Source organism: Salvelinus fontinalis, chromosome 1, assembly GCF_029448725.1.
Source record: "Salvelinus fontinalis isolate EN_2023a chromosome 1, ASM2944872v1, whole genome shotgun sequence".
Lineage (NCBI taxonomy): Eukaryota > Metazoa > Chordata > Actinopteri > Salmoniformes > Salmonidae > Salvelinus > Salvelinus fontinalis.
The window spans coordinates 19,403,620-19,427,669 of record NC_074665.1 but is presented as its reverse complement, the minus strand read 5'-3'; the positions used below and the strand labels follow the sequence as shown (position 1 = coordinate 19,427,669).

General features: G+C 42.7%; 1 protein-coding gene across 5 annotated transcripts in view; it reads right to left on the bottom strand.

Moving 5' to 3' along the window:
* The window catches only part of ccser2b (coiled-coil serine-rich protein 2b), a 146,563-nt gene that overhangs the window by 7,069 nt on the left and 115,444 nt on the right, over nucleotides 1-24,050 (bottom strand). For 2 of the 5 annotated variants that reach the window (XM_055896432.1, XM_055896363.1), the window contains exon 9: nucleotides 14,756-14,869. In XM_055896432.1, the coding sequence (XP_055752407.1) occupies nucleotides 14,756-14,869 (114 nt within the window). Of the gene's footprint in view, nucleotides 1-4,247; nucleotides 4,288-11,371; nucleotides 11,460-14,755; nucleotides 14,870-24,050 lie in introns of all 5 variants that reach the window. The other 3 variants (XM_055896599.1, XM_055896516.1, XM_055896673.1) reach the window with 3 other exon arrangements.

Here is a 24,050-nt window from a genome sequence, read left to right as displayed (position 1 = left end):
TCATTAGTCCACACTGTCACCCTGTGGCCACCGCCGTGTACTACACCACCTCCCCCCCAGCCTATCCCCCAGCACTGTGCTAAGCAGCATTTCTACACACCACCACACTCCCCCTGACGCTACCCATTGGGCCGATCTCTGGCTTTAATGTCAATGCTGCTCTGTTGGCCCTGGGGTTATTTCAACAGGAAAAACATCCCTTTCCTCCAGAGTCCAGACAGTCAGGTACTGCAGGGCCAGGTAAGAAGGTGTCCCCCTGCCCCCTTTACAAGACAGCAGACTGACTGACTGCCAGGCACTTTTCAAAGTCTGCGATGGAGGGGATGACGCCTGAGGACGTGGGGGTGGGGGGGTTTCTGGCCCCCGGACGAGGCTTCATAAATAATGGATGACAACTCGCGGGGGATTAGAAAGCGGTAGCTAATGAAAGGTGACGGCTTTCTGGAGCCCAACGCAGCACTGGAGAGGAGGAGAGTCTGGTTATAAAGCCCAGCAGGTGTTTCAAGGAGGGATTCACCTTGTCCCCCCCCACACAGTCAGACAGGGACACTGAAGCGCATGCGTGGGTGGATGGAGAGTACCTCTCGATTGCCAAATCCAGAGTGTTCCACTTTTCCACCCCCACCCCCCAGACTGGGATCCCTGGCCGTCCAGCCTATCCACCATCTCTCTCTCTCTCTGCATTCAGCGCCTTGCCACCCTGTCGCTGATGCTCCAAATTCTGCTCAGCTCCTCTAATTTTCATTTTAATTCTCGCATGTCTGAATTGACTCCAAACACATTTAAATAACGACAAGCAAATTTCAAACATAGGAATTTAATAGTAATTAAAATGATAGAAAGAAGAGGGGGAAAATGCAATTTTTCAGACCATGATGGAGGCTGGGACGGATGACGAGACATATACACTGAGCAAAAATATAAACGCAACATGTTAAGTGCTGGTCCTATGTTTCATGAGCTGAAATAAAAGATCCCAGAAATGTTCCATATACGCAAAAAAAGCTTATTTATCTCAAATATTGTGCACAAATTTGTATTTAGTGAGCATTTCTCCTTTACCAAGATAATCCATCCACCTGACAGGTGTGGCATATCAAGAAGCTGATTAAATAGCATGAACATTACACAGCTGCACCTGGTGCTGGGGACAAAAGGCCACTCTAAAATGTGCAGTTTTATCACAACAATGCCACAGAATTGGCATGCTGACTTCAGGAATGTCCAACAGAGCTGTTGCCAGAGCATTGAATGTTCATTTATTTACCATAAGCCGCCTCCAAGGTTGTTTTAGAAAATTTGGCACTACGTCTTAACCGGCCTCACAATCGGAGACTACGTGCATGGTGTCGTGTGGGTGAGCGGTTTGCTGATGTCAACGTTTTGAACAGCGCGCCCCATGGTGGCGTGGGGTTATGGTATGAACAGGCATAAGCTACGGACAAATTAGCATTTTATTGATGGCAATTTGAATGCACAGAGACACCGTCATGAGATCCTTAGGGCCATTGTTGTGCCATTCATCCACCGCCATCACCTCATGTTTCAGCATGACAATACACGCACCATTCCACAAGGATCTGTACACAATTCTTGGAAGCTGAAAATGTCCCAGTTTTTCCATGGCATGCATACTCACCAGACATGTCACCCATTGAGCAAGTTTGGGATGCTCTGGATCGATGTGTACGACAGCGTGTTCCAGTTCCCGCCAATATCCAAAAACATTGCACAGCCATTGAAAAGGAGTGGGACAACATTTCACAGGCCACAATCAAAAACCTGATATACTCCATGCGAAGGAGATGTGTCATACTGCATGAGACAAATGGTGGTCACACCAGATACTGACTGGTTTTCTGATCCACGCCCCTACCATTTAAAAAAAAAGGTATCTGTGACCAACAGATGCATACAGTTGAAGTCGGAAGTTTACATACACCATAGCCAAATACATTTAAACTCAGTTTTTCACAATTCCTGACATTTAAATCTAGTAAAAATCCCCTGTCTTAGGTCAGTTAGGATCGCCACTTTATTTTAAGAATGTGAAATGTCAGAATAATAGTAGAGAGAATTAATTATTTCAGTTTTGATTTCTTGTATCACATTCCCAGTGGGTCAGAAGGTTACATACACTCAATTAGTATTTGGTAGCACTGACTTTAAATTGTTTAACTTGGGTCAAATGTTTCGGGTAACCTTCCACAAGCTTCCCAAAATAAGTTGGGTGAATTTTGGCCCATTCCTCCTGACAGAGCAGGTGTAACTGAGTCAGGTTTGTAGGCCTCTCTGCTTGTGCACACTTTTTCAGTTCTACCCACACATTTTCTATAGGATTGAGGTGAGGGCTTTGTGATGGCCACTCCAATACCTTGACATTGCTGTCCTTAAGCCATTTTGCAAGTATGCTTGGGGTCATTGTCCATTTGGAAGACCCATTTGCGACCAAGCTTTAACTTCCTGACTGATGTCTTGAGATGTTGCTTCAATATATCCACATAATTTTCCTTACTCATGATGCCATCTATTAATGTGAAGCGCACCAGTCCCTCTTGCACCAAAGCACCCCCACAACATGATGCTGCCACCCCCGTGCTTCACGGTTGGGATGGTGTTCTTCGGCTTGCAAGCCTCCCCCTTTTTCCTCCTAACATAACGATGGTCATTATGGACAAAAAGTTCCTTTTTTGTTTCATTAGAACAGAGTACATTTCTCCAAAAAGTACGATCTTTGTCCCAATGCCAGTTGCAAACCGTAGTCTAGTTATTTTATGGCGGTTTTGGAGCAGTGGTTTCTTCCTTGCAGAGCGGCCTTACAGGTCATGTCGATATAGGACTCGTTTTACTGTGGATATAGATACCTTTTTACCTGTTTCCTCCAGCATCTTCACAAGGTCCGTTGCTGTTGGTCTGGGATTGATTTGCACTTTTCGCATCAAAGTACGTTCATCTCTAGAAGACAGAACGCGTCTCCTTCCTGAGCGGTATGACGGCTGAGTGGTCCCATGGTGTTTATACTTGTGTACTATTGTTTGTACAGATGAACGTGGTACTTTCAGGCATTTGGAAATTGCTCCCAAGGACGAATCAGACTTGTGGAGGTATACCAAATCATGGCTGATTTCTTTTGATTTTCCCATGATGTCAAGCAAATATGCCCTGAGTTTGAAGGTAGGCCTTGAAATACATCCATAGGTACACCTTCAATAGGCTAATTTACATAATTTGAGTCAATCAGAAGCTTCTAAAGCCATGACCAAATTTTCTGGAATTTTCCAAGCTGTTTAAAGGCACAGTCAACTTAGTGTATGTAAACTTCTGACCCAATGGAATTGTAATACAGTGAGTTATAAGTGAAATAATCTGTCTGTAAACAATTGTTGGAAAAATGACTTGTGTCATGCACAAAGTAGATGTCCTAACCGACTTGCCAAAACTATAGTTTGTTAACAAGAAATGTGTGGAGTGGTTGAAAAAAGTTAATGACTCCAACCTAAGTGTATGTAAACTTGCGACTTCAACTGTATCTATATTCCCAGTTAAGTGAAATCCATAGATTAAGGCCTTATGTATTTCAATTGACTGATTTCCTTATATGAACTGTAACTCAGTCGAAAGCATGTTGCCTTCATATTTTTGTTCATTATATTTGTTCAAATCAGTTACTGTATAGATTTTGTTTTCCAGAAAATGTGCAGGCATGAATATTCCATGTTATCAGGCAGATCCAGTTTATTGTGGTTAAATCTATCTACTTGGATGCAACTGTCTGTATTTAGCCAAACAGCAGAGTACCTAAATAATCGGGACTGTATTATAAAATCGCTCTGGAAAGCAGCAGCTACTAAATAACTACAGAGTAAAATGTAGAAAGGTGGAGGGATGCAAGGCCAGACATGTAGGGGAGAAGGTGGAGGGAATTGGAAGACAGCGACAGAGACACAGAGAGAGAGACACAGAGAGAGAGACACAGAGAGAGAAAGAAGGTGGAAGATGAAGAGTGTAGGAGGAAGAAGATGTGAATTGTCAACAGAGTGCAGGCGATGCAGGATGGTCTGATAGAAACACTACAGATGGACTGTTCAGAGTGGGAATGCGCCAGGGAGGGACAACAACGCCAGACACAGGACAGATCGGGGAATCATCAGACCAGGACCAGGCATTCCTCATCATGCAGACAGGATGGATGGAGGGAATGGAGAAAAGGAAGGAGGGGTTAAAATAAATCTGAAAGGCTACTGTACCACGCCGTATCTCTGAAGTAATGCACTAGCTGTTCCACTCCTTGCCAAGGACAGTGTGGGAGAGGCAGAGGGAGAGAAACAACAAGGAAGAGAGAGAGAGGACGAGAGTGATTCAGGTTAGAGTGACAGGAGACTGGAATGGCTGGAGGGTCACCAGTCCATTCTGCAACCATTGATTTTCACAGATCCATTCACACACACACGTTCTACACAAAAAGACTAATGTTCGTTACATGTGTACATCACACACTAGAGCTGGGCAATATTACCTCTTCTACGATATGCTACTCCTAATATTGCGGTATCCGATATAAAAGCTCTGCCGTTAATGACTACAAAATTCAAGGCTGTGCCATTTTTGTCCTTAATTATGATATTATAGCTGCATTCTCATTAAATCTATTTAGACTTCATTTTCAACATATTGATACAGTTTTGATTTGTAAAGTTCATAGAGTATAGTCATTATATATTGTCTTGCACTTCACGATATCAACAATGTCAAATATCACGATATTCCATTTATTTAATAATATATCGGCCCAACCCTAATACACGCACAGGCATCAGTACATGTGTACCATACACACAAGAATGTTTGGTACATCTGTACCATACGCACTCAGGTATGTTTGGTACTGTTCAGAAATAGACGTTCTGTAATGTTTAATGCACTAATCTCTTGTGTACAGAAGCAGGTAACATAGGACGTCATCGTATAGTCTCAACAGACTGTGGAATACGAAGACTAACGAGGAACTTTGATAATTTGGACAAATCAGGATTTAGCAGGTGTTTTTGTTTTCTTTATTGGCCCATCTATCCCTCTTTATTGTCCCTCTTCGGAGGACAAAAGTTTGTTTCACATTTTTGTTTTTACTGCTTTTTTGCTACATATATATTTTACATAACTGGTACTTTCATACACAGTTTTTTGGATATAAACATGACATTTTAGATAAATAGTATTCAGAAATCTCCGGTAGACATTATAGTGTTTTCAGTAATAACTATTACAGATCATGAGCTTTTTAATGCCACCTCTATAGCTACGCTCTGTCCAATCCACCGTCTTCATTTCCATGGGTCATATATTTTCCAACTGTGTTGTGATGTCTTACATTAATTCTGAACCATTCTAATCGCAATGTATCTACAGATTGTAAGTTAAAGATTAATATTTGAATTTGTGTATTGACTATGGCTTTTCAAATCGCCCAACACTGCTATTCATATGGTTCATTTTGAGGGCATGTTGTGATTTTTCAGCCATTCATGAACTTGTGACCAGAAACAAGCTACATGGGAGACAATACCAGAATATATACACTGTTCAAAAGTTTGGGGTCACTTAGAAATGTCCTTGTTTTTGAAAGAAAAGCACTTTTTTGTCCATTAAAATAACATCAAATTGATCAGAAATACAGTGTAGATATTGTTCATGTTGTAAATGACTATTGTAGCTGAAAACGGAAGATTTTTTATGATGTATATGCGTACAGAGGCCCATTACCAGCTAATCCAAGTTTATCATCATTTTAAAAGGCTAATTGATCATTAGAAAACCCTTTTGCAATTATGTTAGCACAGCTGAAAACTGTTGTACTGCAATAAGACTGGCCTTCTTTAGACTAGTTGAGTATCTGGAGCATCAGCATTTTTGGGTTCGATTACAGGCTCAAAATGGCCAGACACGAAGACCTTTCTTCTGAAACTCGTCAGTCTATTCTTGTTCTGAGCAATGAAGGCTATTCCATGCGAGAAATTGCCAAGAAACTGAAGATCTCGTACAACGCTGTGTACTACTCCCTTCACAGAACAGCGCAAACTTGCTCTATCCAGAATAGAAAGAGGAGTGGTAGGCCCCGGTGCACAACTGAGCAAGACGACAAGTACATTAGTGTCTAGTTTGAGATGTAGACGCCTCACAAGTCCTCAACTGGCAGCTTCATTAAATAGTACCCGCAAAACACCAATCTCAACGTCAATAGTGAAGAGGCGACTCCGGGATGCTGGCCTTCTAGGCAGAGTTCCTCTGTCCAGTGTGTGTTCTTTTGCCCATCTTAATCTTTTATTTTTATTGGCCAGTCGGAGATATGTATTTTTCTTTGCAACTCTGCCTAGAAGGCCAGCATCCCGGAGTCGCCTCTTCACTATTGACGTTGAGACTGGTGTTTTGCGGGTACTATTTAAAGAAGCTGCCAGTTGAGGAATTGTGAGGCGTCTGTTTCTCAAACTAGACACTAATCTACTTGTCCTCTTGCTCAGTTGTGCACTGGGGCCTCCCACTCCTCTTTCTATTCTGGTTAGAGCCAGTTTGCGCTGTTCTGCGAATGTAGTTCTGTGAGTAGTACACAGCGCTGTACAAGATCTTCAGTAGACATCTAAATTGCGCCTGGGTTAGAATATTACATTATGGCCTTTCTCTTGCATTTCAAAGATGATGATACCATAAGAATATTTTGAAGATAAATACACAACTTAGAGGATGAGAGTACTAGAATTAATGATCAATAGAAGTTGGTTTTCAGTTCAATATCTGTTTAGAATCTGTGGGACGTGAGTCCTGGACTCAGCTCTATGTGTGCCACTTTTTCATCGGTCTGTACATTAAGTCTGGAGCATGGTATATGTCATTTGGCCATTTGCCCAGTCAAACCCAGTTTAGGGTGGGGGGTTATAAATGACATCTTGTTTCTTTGTTCGGTGGAGAAAAGCTGAGGACAGGGGGGACTGAACATCTACCTCCCAGCATAGCATCTATGATTTGTCCTCTTTGAATAAACCTATTTTTCTCCCCCTGATTTGCTCTGGGTTTGTGTTATTGAAGAATAACATCAATCGCTAACAGTACAAAAAAAATAAAGGCAGGTTTTTTCTTTGTATTATCTTTCACCGGATTCAATGTGTTATATTCTCCTACATTAATTTCACATTTCCACAAACTTCAAAGTGTTTCCTTTCAAATGGTATCAAGAATATGCATATCCTTGCTTCAGGTCCTGGGCTACAGGGAGTTAGATTTGGGTATGTCATTTTAGGTGAAATTTAGGAAAAAGGGGGTGGATCCTTAAGAGATTTTAAGCCCTGTATTTCCAACACCTTGTTCTTCTTGGATCTGATTTTAATAGCTAGCTTTTCGATGGCCATAACAAATAGATATGGAGACAGCGGACAGCCTTGTTTTACTCTTCTTGACAGTTAAATATATTCTGAGAATGTAACCTTTGCTAACTATTTAACACCTGTGGTTGCTATACATAACTTTAACCCATTGTATAAGATATTAAGCAAAATTCAAATAGTCCTGGCATTTGCACTACCGGTCTTAAGATTTAGAACACCTACTCATTCAAGGGTTTTTCTTTATTTGTATTATTTTCTACATTGTAGAATAATAGTGAAGACATCAATACTATGAAATAACACATATGGAATCATATAGTAATGAAAAAGTGATAAACAAATAAAAATATATTTGAGATTCTTTAAATAGCCACCCCTTGCATTGTTGACAGCTTTGCACATTCTTGGCATTCTTTCAACCAGCTTCATGAGGTAGTCACCTGGAATGCATTTCAATTAACAGGTGTGCCTTCTTAAAAGTTAATTTGTGGAATATCTTTACTTCTAAATGTGTTTGAGCCAATCAGTTGTGTTGTGACAAGGCATGGGTGGTATACAGAAGATAGCCCTATTTGGTAAAAGACCAAGTCCATATTATGGCAAGAACAGCTCAAATAAACAAAGTGAAACGACAGTCCATCATTACACCATGATGAAACTGTCTCTCATGAGGACCACCACAGGAATGGAAGACCTAGAGTTACCTCTGATGCAGAGGATAAGTTCATTCGAGTTACCAGCCTCACAAATTGCAGCACAAATAAATGCTTCACGGAGTTCAAGTAACAGACACATCAACTGTTCAGAGGAGACTGTGTGAATCAGACCTTCATGGTTGATTTGCTGTAAAGAAACCACTACTAAAAGACACCAATAAGAAGAAGACTTGCTTGGGCCAAGATACACGAGCAATGGACATTAGACTGGTGGAAATTTGTCCTTTGGTCTGGACTCCTAATTGGAGATTTTTGGTTCCAACCGACGTGTCTTTGTGAGACACGGTGTGGGTGAAAGGATGACATCCGCATGTGTATTTCCCACTGTAAGGCATGAGGTGTTATAGTGTGGGGGTGCTTTGCTGGTGACACTGTCTGTGATTTATTTAGAATTCAAGGCACACCTAACCAGCATGGCTACCACAGCATTACACCATCCCATCTGGTTTGGGCTTAATAGGACTATCATTTGTTTTTCAACAGGGCAATGACCCAACACACCTCCAGGCTGTGTAAGGGCTATTTTACCAAGAAGGAGTGATGGAGTGCTGCATCAGATGACCTGGCCTCCACAATCCCCTGAACTCAACCAAAGTGAGATGATTTGGGATGAGTCAGACCGCAGAGTGAAGAAAAAGCAGCCAACAAGTGCTCAGCATATGTGGGAATTACTTCAAGACTGTTGGAAAAGCATTCCAGCTGAAGCTGGTTGAGGGAATGCCAAGAATGTGCAAAGCTGTCATCAAGGCAAAGGGTGGCTATTTGAAGAATCAAAATATATTTTCAAATCAAATCTTATTTGTAAAATGTGCTAAACATAACAGGTGAAGAGCTTACAGTGAAATGCTTACTTACAAGCCCTTAACCTACAATGTCGTTTTCAGAAAAATACATGTTAAGTAAAAAAAAAAGAGATAAGTAAAAAATAAGAAATAAGTGACAAATAATTAAAGAGCAGCAGTAAAATAACAATAGCGAGGCTATATATAGGGGGTACCGGTACAGAGTCAATGTGCAGGGGCACCAGTTAGTTGAGGTAATTGAGGTAATATGTACATGTTGGTAGAGTTAAACTGACTATGCATAGATAATAAACAGAGAATAGTAGCAGGGTAAAAGAGGGGGGGGGGGGGGGGGCAATGGAAATAGTCTGAGTAGACATTTGATTAGATGTTCAGGAGTCTTATGGCTTGGGGGTAGAAGCTGTTGAGAAGTCTTTTGGACCTAGACTTGGGGCTCCGGTACCGCTTGCCGTACGGTAGCAGAGAGAACAGTCTACGACTATGATGAATGGAGTCTATGACAATTTTTTCTACAATGTATAAAATTGTAAAAATAAAGAAAAACCTTTGAATGAGTAGGTGTTCTAAAACTTTTGACCGGTAGTGTGTATATAAATTCTAGTCGTACTTTATCAAAAGCCTTTTCCAAATCTGCTATGAAAACCTGGTTCCTTGATGTTTTATATTGTTCAATTGTTTAAAATAATGTTAGTATATTATCGCCAATGTATTGTCCATGTAAAAAACCTGTCTGATCAGAATGAACAATATCTGGTAAAAATAAATAAAAAGGTTGATATACCTCTACCATTATGCCATCAAGCCCTGGGATTTTTCCAGACTGAAAGAATTGAATTGCCTAAAGAAGTCCCTCCTCTGTAAATTGGCCTTCACAAAGGTCTTTCTGTACAATTGATAATTTTACATTATTATTAACTTACAGTTAACATAATTCAAGAGAGATGGAGGGGACTGAAAAGAAAACATAACATATAATTTGGTGTAATTTGTTATGATTTTCTGTAAACTCAATTCTACGTTGAATATTCAAGAAATTTCTCTTACATTTTTCGCTTTATTTTTGTCATAAATTACACTTAATTGTTCTTGAATAAGTTTCTACAGTTATTTTTGTTATGTGCTTCTATAGTACAGTTGTTATTGCTATCTACCTGTGCTGTTAGTTCCTCTATGTCCTTTGTTACAATTTTGCAGGTGAATTTCAGAAGGGGACATTTGGACCATGCTTTGGCTGAGAGTTTCTGTTAAAATGGAGACTTCACTAATCTCATTAGTATAATTTCTCATACATCTCCCCCCAGAAACTCATTGGTTGAGTTATGTCATAGCTCTTTTTTGGGGGCAACCAGGGAGCAGAAAAAGTAACTGAAGAAGAAAACTGCCGGCGACAGTAATTGAAGGCTGTCAGTTGGTCATTAATCTCGGAAACCCCAAAATAAAATCTCCTATAATTGCGTCAGATGCTCAATTTCAATCACATACTCACAGCACAAACACCTGGAACACAAAACAGAACACAAGCACTCACACCATGCATAGAGAGCGCGCTCACAGTGTCGCCCGCAGATAGGTTAAAAAATAAATTTCAAAAAAACTTGAGTTCAATTACCAAGGGCCCTCTTCACTCATTAGCAGATGTGCGTGGAGTGTCTCTTAATTGAAATGTGTAGGATCAAGGCCCCACTGTTCTACCGAGCGTGCTGGGAGGGAACGGCTGATTGGGGGCTGGGATGGAGAGATGAATGAGGGGATGGAGGGATGAGGAGAAACAAAGGCTGGGGAAATTTTTGGCCTGTGATGAGGGATACTGCCCCCATAGTCCTTGGCAACAGGCGTCTACCAAGTCCCACAGAGAGAGATCAAAGGGCAAGATCGGAATTAATTAGTGGAGAGAGTTTCTCTCTTTGCATTCTTTTTGGTCTTGACCCATTTTTCAGCATATTGTGGGTGTAACTGTGCTCTCACTGCTTTTATAGACTCTGGTGAGGAGACTGGAGCACTTTGAGAGTTCTCGTGAGTTATTTTAATGAAACGCCAAGGCTACACAATACCAGTGGGTGCTAGAGAGATTACTACTAAGGCAGGTTGTGACTCTCCAGTCTGCTCTACTGGTCAAGTATTGGAAGAGCCCTTTAAAATGTCAGCCAGCTTGAAGACTACAATAGTGGCTTGTGATGCTGACATGTAGACAACAACAGAGAAAGAATCCACAGTGACCAACTCAGGCAGCAAAGTGAGCGCTAGCTGAAGAGGATAGAAAACTATGGCAACTAGCTTGAAAAATACAGAGTTTGCACATCCTTGAATGTCTGGGGGGGGGGGGGGGGGGTGCAGCCAGCCAGCTTGATGCGCTAAGATTCCAGGGACTGTAGCAGGGTGGCAGGGTGATGGCATGGGGGCATGGCGTTGAGGCTCTATAGGGTATGGGTGGCGAGAGATAAGGGGCGGGATGGGATGTTGGCACTATTAAAGGACTCACTCTGTCTGCTGTGGTGGGGAATGCATGCCCGTGGGATCCTCTGGTGCGAGCGCTGCCAGCGAGAGAGGAAAGGAGCAGGCCGAACACCCTGTCCAGAGAGAAGACGAACACCACAGGAGGTGACACACACACACCGGAGAACAGAGAGAGAGACAGGGAGGATAAAACCCAGCCATGGTCAGTGAGCGATGCATCTCAATTCACACACACAAAGACTCACGGGGATGGCATCTCAAGAGGACTGGAGGCATCCTGGCATCTAAGGATTTCAGATATGGAATAGAATCATGGATTGATGTGTATGCCTTTGTATGTATGTATGTGTGTGTGTGTGTGTGTGTGTGTGTGTGTGTGTGTGTGTGTGTGTGTGTGTGTGTGTGTGTGTGTGTGTGTGTGTGTGAGCGAGTGAAGACCATGCTGTAAATTACAGCATCATCCTCTCAAATGCAGGACACACAGACATGTGGTCCAGGGGGACTGTCCCCACACCTCACACTTATCCGGCGCCTCAAATTGAGAAAACACTGCTGAGATGGGGGCCCAGCTCTGGTACAGGACAGCCACACTCCCGACTCTCCGGAGTCACCAGCCTATTTCCCCTTTGCTACACCAACTATGCGGCGCCACTCTAAGTCAATTCCCAGCCAGGGTGCTTGCAATGTCTCCCTGTACAACACAATTACACTCGCAATCCTCCAGCTCAGACACACCTGCCAGGGAGTGATTCGATATGGGGGAGGAAGATGACAGAAGAATAGGCTCCCCTGTAAACTCATAGCTCCCTGACATGGCAGTGACCGGTATGGTTATTGGAGCTGCGGGAGGTTCGGTGCGAGAGGATCGGTTGGGTGTTGAGTTGAGCTTTGCTTTGGGGGGCAGGGATGTGTTATTTGTGTACTGCCAACACAAATCAATCGTGTTCATGATGGTTGATGCGGGATTCTCTGCAGTCTGGAAGACAGCATCATTTCCCGAGCTCATTACTATGTTGCCTCTTTCTCCCTATCCCTCCATCAGTATCTCACTATCAAAACATTGTTGCCTGTTTAAATGATCAGTATTGATTAGTAGTACTATGACTAATCTGCTAGGGTTTGGCATTTTTGCTCTAAAAACCGGTAAAGACAGGCATAGCTGTGACTGTGGAAAATGTTTCTCTTGAGTTTCTGAATGCTGTTGTCGACACAAACACATCCAGCTTGATATGCATTAAGCTCTGTCTTCTTCGTGGCTGTTTCCAACGCTCCATCAAGCCTGTCGCGCAGGGAGAGACGAGGAAGACCGTTTCACAGAGGGAAGACAGTTTGTTTTTCCATCATTGGAGTTGAGCCCTTTTTGTCCCTAAAAAAGACAGAATGTGTGTTGAATCCCAGAGATACAAGGGTAATTGCGCCATTGTATTTACCCATTGTATTTACCCATTGTATTTACCCATTGTAATTACCCAAGTTCTCTCAACTCTGGGACCACCCGCCAGCTATTCTTTTTATTGCCTGATGCAGGACTCTAGTGCCAAAGAGAGACTATCGTACTGAAACATTCACACCTCCATTAATTTACGATAAGATAGTACATTTGTGCCAGAGTTTAGATTACCGATAGATCAGCGTTTCAACTCCCTCTTGTGATAGTGTGGTTCAATGACAGCATGACGCAATTTACCACCATCTGCCAACATGTACCACAAACGGTCGCGGCATGAGCGCAAAACTTTTAATTGAGGAACCACTGTACTCTCAAGTCACTGTCATCATGCCTCTGTCGATTTGCTTGCTTGGTTCTTTTTGAGTTGACGCTATGCTTTCTTTCCTTATCTTGAGACAGAAACATGAAATAGAGACATGAAAAAATGTATAGCGCTATCACATGCCACACTTCCCCTTCAAACGAAACTGCAGCGGTTACTTACAAATGAGAAGGTCAGGGTGGAAAAATGAAGGAGGACGGGAAAGACCTGACCTATCTGTGCGTCTGAACACTGGCGAATTCAATTCAAATTCAATTAGAGCAAAGGGGTGCAAGGTGTGTGCCTTGGGCTTGGTGAACTCAACGGCAGCCTCGCAGGTACTCTTATCTCTTCCTGCACTCCGGAAACGCATGTGTCCTGCCCTACTCCCAGCACCAGACCCCTCCATCAACCCCCACCACACAGACCCCTCCCTGCACACGACCAAGAACAACATGTCCATTGCCTTGTTCAGGTTAGGTAGAAACCGAAGCTGTAAATCTGAACCGAACCAATTTCCCTACTGTTTCCCCTCCACACTTCACTCTAAAGCTGCAACGCAGGAGGGTGAATAAATCACGACGGGACAAAAAGGTGACCAAAAGTGTGGCATCCATGATTGAGCACCGCCTCTCCCTGCCGCCCGCTTTGTGGTGGTGGGGGGGGGGGCGCCTCTCGTCGGTATGCTGGTGTCCTTCGGCCAGGCGTAAAAATTAGACCCCTGCGCTGCGTTATTGCAGGACATATTTCAAGCAGAGCCTTCTTTTTCAAATCTAATCAGGCTAGTGCCGCTCCCTATCCCAACAAGCATGTCCATCACTGGGGTGGCGGCTAGCGGCGTGCCAAGGCAATTTCCATGTTATTGCCGGTGGAGCATTTTAGCCTCGGTGCTGCTTTGCTCTGGGCGCCCCTGGTTTATCTGGGCCAGGAGATGTACACACTGTCATTAGTGATAGTCCTGGGATTTTCCGGGCTGCCCAGGGGGCCCTGTTTCATCAGAGAACACAGACCGACAGCACCACAGTATAGTGCCAGGAGGTATCTGTCCCGCTCCAACCGGCCTCCCGACTGCCTCACAGGTGGAACATGCCGCCTGTCCATCATGTGGCAGAGGCAAGAGGCTTGAAGAGAGCACTGGAAGTCATTGAGTTTGTGCAGAGTGACAAAGGGACACCTACCTAGCTAAGTCACTCTATTAGGTGTCCTTTAGCAGCTACAGTATAAAAGGTTATAGAGCTTTATAAGAGCTATAAATGATTCACAGCCTCCTACAGAGAAGATGAATTGGAATAGGTTACACTTGCATGGTGAAAATCCAAATAAAAACAGTATGAAGGAAAAAGTCTATGCAGTCACTTTACCTCGACTAACTTGTACCCTTGCACATTGACTCGGTACCCCCTGTATATAGCCTTGTTATTGTTAAGTCATTTTATTGTGGTACTTATTTTATTTTAGTAAATATTTTCTTAACTCTATTTCTTGAACTGTATTGTTGGTTAAGGGCTTGTAAGTAAGCATTTCACAGTAAGGTCCACTCAATAAAATGTGATTTGAAATCGAGTGGCCAACAGTGAATGTGATCAGGACATGGCAGTGGGGTCTCGCTCTCTCATATATATATATATATATACACACACACAGGAAGCAGCACTCACAGCATGTTCCCTCCACGGTGGAGTCTGTGTGGCCTTGTCATGGTAGGTCACCGTCACTCTTTCCACGTCCCTGTGCTGCTGGCAGTGGCATCTCGTGGGCTCGACAGGAACAGCCTTTTCAAGAGAGAGACACGTCATTCAGTTGAAACTTTACATAGACACCAACAATCAATCATGTTTTGGTTAGTTCCAAATAGTTGAAAAGCCAGGGACAGCCTATTCAAGAGAGTTATTCAGTGGAAACTTTATACAGACACCAATACAATATTCAGTTCACAAATGTTCTGGTTAGTTGCAAAATTGTTTGCATTGCCAAGAAGAGTTGCAGGTGCAGGGTGTGTTTTGAGTTCGTGGCATGCGTGTAAATAATTGTTTACTCAGATTAAGATTCATAAATCTTCATTTTCTGTTTGAGTACTTATTTAATGACCAGGGTGTTGGGGACATGATGACAACAAACAAACACCCAATCAGGGACAAACTTAAATTAAAGATGAGGCATTATATAAAACCCAAGGTCATATAAAATACAGATGTAGGATCTTAATTTGAGTCAGTTTGCTACAGCAGGAAAATAATCCTGCAGCAACAGGAAATGCAAATTATGTGGATTATAATATTTATATAAAATCTTTTTTTAGGGGGTTCATTGGTTTCTCATACAGTAAAAGAAAATCAAGTCTGAAATTGGAAAGTGGAAATGTTTTAAATCTGAAATACACTACACGTTTTACATTTCCTGCATTGCAGGAAAGTTCTCCTGCAACAGGGTGATCAAATTAAGATCCTACATCTGTATCATAAAAATGAATGTGACAGGACATAACCTTCATAACATTAACAGTAGAAGCATAACAAGTCCATAAACTGCAATAAGCAATTACTCTATCGGTTTCAGTGTGTATGGTCACACTGACCCTCTCTATAACCCTCTATGTAGGCCAATGAAGAACAGTGTGAGTGCTTCTGCAATGGCCACTGGCCCGACTCGAAACAGCCCTCTTATTTCCCAAAGAAAACACCCACAGTCCAGAAGACAAATGAAACTCTGCAAGGCCCAGGCCCTTCATCTCACAATCTCAGAGGAGAACGGAAGGGTGGTTGGCCTCTGGATGTGGCCTCAGTATGACACACACACACACACACACACACACACACACACACACACACACAAGAAGAGAATCCACAGCCACTCTAAATAATCATGTACCGTACGGTAACAGTGTTCTCCCTCTTAGGACTCTCTCTTGTTCCATTACCAGGACCAGGCAGACAGACAGACAGACAGACAGACAGACAGACAGACAGACAGACAGACAGACAGACAGACAGAGACAGACAGAGACAGACAGAGACAGACCGAACGACAAAGACCAGCTTTGTGTTTGTACTCTTTCATGCATCCTTCAAAACTCCAGGGCTCTTTGTAAACACACACAACCTTTCCATCCCCTACTTCACTCTCATGGTTCTGATTACACATGTATACAATTACCTGTGCAAACACTTATAGGCCTCTGAAGCTAGGCATACATTAGTCGACGACAAAAATCTTTTTCATGGTTGAAGCACTCACATTATGTGAACTGTCTGCATAATGTTGTCATCCTGAAGTCTGCGACCGGTCTGCTCAGATTACAGGAGTGTGCTCACATTACTAGCACCCTCCCTGTCCTGATATTTCCAGATGTGTCGTGGCCCACCTCCTACTCTGTAGCCGGGCAACGGAGGACAAGTTGCAGAAATTGCAAGTCCAATTGTAGCACCCCCCTCACTACACAAGATGCAACCAAAAATGTCTGGCATGTCAGAAAAAGCACCGGGACCTAAGATGTGGACCAGAAGAGTGAAAGACCCATAATCGCACGTCTTTCACCCGCTCACATTCACATTACGCAACCTAAGAGGTCTTGGTCGAAGCCTGTGACGCCTGTGATCCCAGAAATTTGCTGTGGATCCCAAATCAGGCAAAATCGCTGTTTAAAATGGTGTAATGTATGACCAGCTTTAGGGGCCTAAAGAGACAATCAATGACATATAGATTACAGAAAAAGTAGTGACTGATGCTTAAAGGCATAATCCATCCCCAGAAATAAAAATCATGACATTAATGTCAATTTGATGAAAGCCTCTGTTCTAACAGTGGGTAAAATAAAACATTTCCCCATGATTTAACTTCGAAGTGGTCCATCTGTGAAATCCGGAAATCGTGTAGGAACGCGTCATAGCTACATGGTTCTCGTCACTGGAGATGACACACTATCACATTTCATAATGCTTTTAAAACAATTACCTGCACTCCACATCCGTTTATATCGTCATGACAAAGTATATATTTCACTTAGATGTGCTCCATCTAAACAGTGTACCAAATTATTCAACTCTGTTTCTGCTTCAAGTACCATCTCGCAATGCGCTCTGTGTCGGTGGGAAAGGGGCCATTAGAACTGCAAATTGAACTCGGTGAGACAAGACTCCTAAATTGATAGTGCAGTTTGTTTACATGATTTTACAGCTAGCTAGCTATCTACTTCACATGCTGATATTGGCTTTGGTATTATTGTGTGTAGCTAGCTAGCCTGCCCAGAGAAAGCATTGCATTGTGAGTTTTGTAGACTTGAGCTGCAACAGATTAACACTGTCATTGGAATTGGTGGTTTGTGGTGGATTATCCCTTTAAAGCCAGTGGGAGGACTGAGAGCACCATAGAACAACACTGTCATCTAAAACAGCAATACGCTTTCACAATAGCAAACCCATTCAAAGGTAAGAGTACGCACATCAAAGACATTATAGCACAGGTGTCAACATCATTCCATGGAGGGCCAAGTGTCTGCAGGTTCTCATTTCTCCCTTGTACTTGATTGATCAATGAAGGTCACTGATTAGGAGGGCCACATCAAATTTGTTTTATTTTTTGCCTGATTCCGTTCAGTTTTCCCCCAAAATTCTGTTCTCTCTGTTTTCTTTTTCCCGGTTTCTACACGGGGGGGGGGTGCTCTAAAAATCACAGTTTTTTAAATAGAAAAAACCTAATTGGATGTTCTGAGTCTACAACAATGCTTACACCACATCAGGAGACCACTTTTGAGGTCTGGGAAAAATCTAAGACATTTAGAATTTTTGGTGTAGTTACCCTTTAATTCAACTGTGCACCAGCCAGAGACCCTTGTTTGGTTAGTAGTGTTTCAATGGCGCTCATGTGATTGCAGAGTTTGCTAAACAAATAGCCAGTGGATGGATGCAAATAATCATGATATTCTGCTAGGTAGGCATAGGCTACTTGGTAAACATTTAATTGAGAACATTCTTGGGAAACATTTAATTGAGAACATTTTTGGGAAACCTTTCAATCTACCAACAGACGGTTAGCATTAGCATAATCCCTAACGGCTACATAAAGTGTAGACTAGACCTAGGCGAGCACCGCACACCGACAGGGGCATTCCTGTCTTATGATTAACTTAGGCAAATTAATAAATGTTCAAATAAGTTCAATACATTTAGTCGATTTCCCGCTAAGTTCAAATAATTTAGTTGATTTCCCGCTAAGTTCAATACATTTAGTCGATTTTCTAAGTTCAATACATTTAGTCGATTTTCTGCTAAGTTCAATACATTTAGTTGATTTCCACTAAACGTGATTCGTCAGGACCTCCACCAGCCGAAGCTAAGTAGTAACATTAACATGATGCCTTCTAATTGCAGTCGCTGTACTCATAATATACAGGAGAACGATTGCCTTACGGCAAGGATAGCTGTGCTGCAAGCCCAGCTTCAGACGCAATCGTTAGGCAAGGGTAATTTAAGTACAGGAAAGGATGAAACAGCGTCTGTGCCACCAGTGAGTACAGATAGTAGATTAAATCCCCTCGCAGAGTCCCCGCAGCCGGACAACTTTCTCATGGCTTCTGGAAGGAAATGCTGTAGGAATGCTCAACCGGTGTCGCTCATTCAGCCGACAGAAACTTTCAACCGGTTTTCCCCATTAAGCAGCAAGTCGGAGTCAGAGGCCGAGCCTTCTCTGGTCTCTACTCCTCCCGTTACGGGGTCTGAGATGCCGAAGCCTCCCACCATTAGCTCTGACAAATTGAAAACCCTAGTCATTGACGACTCCATTACCCGCAGGATTAGACTTAAAACGAATCATCCAGCGATCATACACTGTTTACCAGGGGGCAGGGCTACCGACGTTAAGGCTAATCTGAAGATGGTGCTGGCTAAAGCTAAAACTGGCGAGTGTAGAGAGTATAGGGATATTGTTATCCACGTCGGCACCAACGATGTTAGGATGAAACAGTCAGAGGTCACCAAGCACAACATACCTTCAGCGTGTAAATCAGCTAGAAAGATGTGTCGGCATCGAGTAATTGTCTCTGGCCCCCTCCCAGTTATGGGGAGTGATGAGCTCTACAGCAGAGTCTCACAACTCAATCGCTGGTTGTAAACAGTTTTCTGCCCCTCCCAAAAGATAGAATTTGAAGATAATTGGCCCTCTTTCTGGGACTCACCCACAAACAGGACCAAGCCTGGCCTGTTAAGGAGTGACGGACTCCATCCTAGCTGGAGGGGTGCTCTCATCTTATATACGAACATAGACAGGGCTCTAACTCCCCTAGCTCCACAATGAGATGGCTGTTAGCTGTTGGCACAATGGCTGTTAGCCAGCCTGCCAGCTTAGTGGAGTCTGCCACTAGCACAGTCAATGTAGTCTGCTCAGCTATCCCCATTGAGACTGTGTCTGTGCCTCGACCTAGGTTGGGCAAAACTAAACATGGCGGTGTTCGCCTTAGCAATCTCCCAGGAATAAAGACCTCCTCCATTCCTGTCATTATTGAAAGAGATTGTGATACCTCACATCTCAAAATAGGGCTACATAATGTTAGATCCCTCACTTCCAAGGCAGTTAAAGTCAATGAACTAATCACTGATCATAATCTTGATGTGATTGGCCTGACAAACATGGCTTAAGCCTGAGGAATGTACTGTGTTAAATGAGGCCTCACCTCCTGGTTACACTAGTGACCATATCCCCCGCGCATCCCGCAAAGGCGGAGGTGTTGCTAACATTTATGATAGCAAATTTCAATTTACACATTTTTTTTTTTCATCTTTTGAGATTCTAGCCATGAAATCTATGCAGCCTATTCAATCACTTTTTATAGCTTCTGTTTACAGGCCTCCTGGGCCATATACTGAGTTCCCTGAATTCCTATCGGACCTTGTAGTCATGGCAGATAATATTCACATTTTTGGTGACGTTAATATTCACATGGAAAAGTCCACAGACCCACTCCAAAAGGCTTTCGGAGCCATCATCGACTCAGTGGATTTTGTCCAACACGACTCTTTTTCTGTATATATCAATGATGTCGCTCTTGCTGCGGGTGATTCTTTGATCCACCTCTACGCAGACGACACCTTTCTGTGTACATCTGGCCCTTCTTTGGACACTGTGATAACAAACCTCCAAACAAGCTTCAATGCCATACAACACTCCTTCCGTGGCCTCCAACTGCTCTTAAACGCTAGTAAAGCGAAATGCATGCTCTTCAACCGATCACTGCCCGCACCCACCTGCCCGACTAGCACCACTACTCTGGATGGTTCTGACTTAGAATACGTGGACAACTATAAATACCTAGGTGTCTGGCTAGACAGTAAACTCTCCTTCCAGACTCATATTAAGCATCTCCAATCCAAAATTAAATCTATAATCGGCTTCCTGTTTGCAAAAAAGCCTTCTTCACTCATGCTGCCAAACATACCCTCGTAAAACTGACAATCTTACCGAGCTTTGAATTCGGCGATGTCATTTACAAAATAGCCTCCAACACTCTACTCAGCAAATTGGATGCAGTCTATCAGAGTGCCATCCGTTTTGTCACCGAAGCCCCATATACTACCCACCACTGCGACCTGTATGCTCTCGTTGGCTGGCCCTCACTACATATTCGTCGCCAAACCCACTGGCTCCAGGTCATCTATAAGTCTTCGCTAGGTAAAGCTCCGCCTTATCTCAGCTCACTGATCACCATAGCAACACCCGCACATAGCACGCGCTCCAGCAGGTATATTTCACTGGTCCTCCCCAAAGCCAACACCTCATTTGGCCACCTTTCCTTCTAGTTCTCTGCTGCCAATGACTGAAATGAATTGCAAAAATCACTGAAGTTGGAGACATATCTATCTCCCTCACTAACTTTAAGCATCAGCTGTCAGAGCAGCTTACCGATCGCTGCAGCTGTAAATAGCCCATCCAACCAACAACCTACCTCATCCCATATTTGCTTTTCTGCTGTTTTGCACACCAGTATTTCTACTTGCACATCCTCATCTGCACATCTATCACTCCAGTGTTAATTGCTAAATTGTAATTACTTCGCCACTATGGCCTATTTATCACCTTACCTCCTTACTTCATTTGCACACATTGTATACACATTTTTCTATTGTGTCATTGATTGCACGTTTGTCTGTGTTGTTGTTTTTGTTGCACTGCTTTGCTTTATCCTGGCCAGGTCACAGTTGTGAATGAGAACTGGTTCTCAACTGGCCTACCTGGTTAAATAAAAGTTCAATATATTTTGTTTATTTCCAGCCACCCCAGTCATAGCCTGTTCTCTCTACTACCGCATGGCAAGCGGTACCGGAGTGCCAAGTCTAGAACAAAAAGGCTTCAACAGTTTTACTCCCAAGTCATAAGATTCCTGAACAGGTAATCAAATGGCTACCCGGACTATTTACATTGTGTGCCCCCCCCCAACCCCTCTTTTACGCTGATGCTACTCTCTGTTTATCATATATGCATAGTCACTTTAACTATCCATTCATGTACACACTACCTCAATTGGCCAGACCAACCCGTGCTCCTGCACATTGGCTAACCAGGTTATCTGCATTGTGTCCCACCCACCACCCGCCAACCCCTCTTTTACGCTACTGCTACTCTCTGTTCATCATATATGCATAGTCACTTTAACCATATCTACATGTACATACTACCTCAATCAGCCTGACTAACTGGTGTCTGTATGTAGCCTTGCTATTTTTATAGCCTTGCTACTGTATATAGCCTCTCTACTGTTATTTTTACTGTCTTTTTTACAGTCTTTTTACTGTTGTTTTATTTCTTTACCTACCTATTGTTCACCTAATACCTTTTTTGAACTATTGGTTAGAGCCTGTAAGTAAGCATTTCACTGTAAGGTCTACTCTACACCTGTTGTATTCGGTGCACGTGACAAATAAACTTTGATTAGATTTTTCTTTATATTGTTTAATTCCGTTTTAATGTCTGGATTCTGTGATTCCGTCCGTATTTTCCCGCTTTTTTAGGGCCCTAGATCAGTTAGGAACTCCCCTCATGTGGTTGTCTAGGTCTTCATTGAAAGGATGTAACAAAACCAGCAGACACTCGGCTCCCCATGGAAAGAGTTGGACACCACTGCACTACAGTATCAGGTGCAAGTGTTTGAACGCCCCCATCAATGAAAGGCAACGTTTCCATCATTACGGATCTTAACAGAGCAGTGAAAAGTCCCAGAAATTATAGAACCATTCAAACAGTGTACAGGTATTCCTCTCCTTTACAATATCAAGTCCTATCAGTCAGGGTCGATCCAGGCTCTAGCTCCCTATTATGTCTGCATACTACCATACTATATATTATACTACCATATAATACTACTATACACCATACTACCAAACTACTATACACCATACTACCAAACTACTATACTACAAAAGGAGAAAGATACCCTGAAATAAAACAGTGTTCTGTTGATCGATACGCCAGTTCAACTTCAAAGGTGATAGTAGCAGGAGTGAGATGTGTGTTCCTGTGTTGAAGAAATAGTAATGAATCCACAGCTCCTCCCGACCTGAATCATGCATACAGGCTGATTCTAGTCATAAAGAATATTAGCTATGGCATGCTGAAAATACATCAATAGGAACATGATTCCCTGGAATAAAACAGTGCTCTGTTGTTCGACATGGTAGTTCAACTTCAAAAGGTGAAGTTAGCAGGCGAGAGAGAAAGAGCTGTGTGCAATGAATCGTCCCATGCTGCCTTCACAGCTCATCTGGACCTGAATCATGCATCCAGGCTGATTCTAGTCATAACAAATATCAGCCTTAAATCATGTATCAATACATGGTCTATGGAATGGGAAGGGGTTGCTTGAAGTAGCTATGGTTGTAAAGAGATGATGATCTCAAAAGTTGGCTAATGAAACTTCAATAGCATATCTGTGATCTGGTGATGTGAAAGGTAGACTTCAGGGAATTTGAACTGGCCACGTCCTGTAAATAATTGGACTCATAAATAAATAATTGGATAGATTCATCGGGACAAAACATAATGAAACGACAGGATACTAGAAAAAACAATATTTAACCAAAGAGTTCAAAAATGACATGGTCAACAGCGTCAAAACAGCACCGTGTAATTAACACAAAGTTAGCGTAGGAAAGCTGTGGGTGAAATTGTTTCAAATAAATAAAAGTCTAATTTCAACATGTTGGAGTAGATTAAAGCAGCAAAGCGGTAAGCCTCAATCAATAACACATTTACAGAAGCTCAACTTTCTCGTTCCAACCAGTTTGATCAGAGATGGAAAAGATCCCAGAGAGATAGAAACAGACTGAGAAAGTGGAGACAGACAGACAGAGAGAAACAGACAGACAGACAGAAACAGAGACAGACAGAGAGAAACAGACAGACAGACAGAGAGAAACAGACAGACAGACAGATAGAGAGAGAGAAACAGACCGAGAAAGTGGAGACAGACAGAGAGAAACAGACATACAGACAGAAACAGACAGAAACAGACAGACAGACAGAAAGAGAGAGAAACAGACAGACAGAAAGAGAGAGAAACAGACAGACAGAAAGAGAGAGAAACAGACAGACAGAAAGAGAGAGAAACAGACAGACAGAAAGAGAGAGAAACAGACAGACAGACAGAGAGACAAACAGACAGACAGACAGACAGAGAGACAAACAGACAGACAGACAGACAGACAGAGACAAACAGACAGACAGACAGACAGAGAGACAAACAGACAGACAGACAGACAGAGAGACAAACAGACAGACAGACAGAGAGACAAACAGACAGACAGACAGAGAGACAAACAGACAGACAGACAGAGAGACAAACAGACAGACAGAGAGACAAACAGACAGACAGAGAGACAAACAGACAGACAGAGAGACAAACAGACAGACAGAGAGACAAACAGACAGAGAGACAAACAGACAGACAGAGAGACAAACAGACAGAGACAA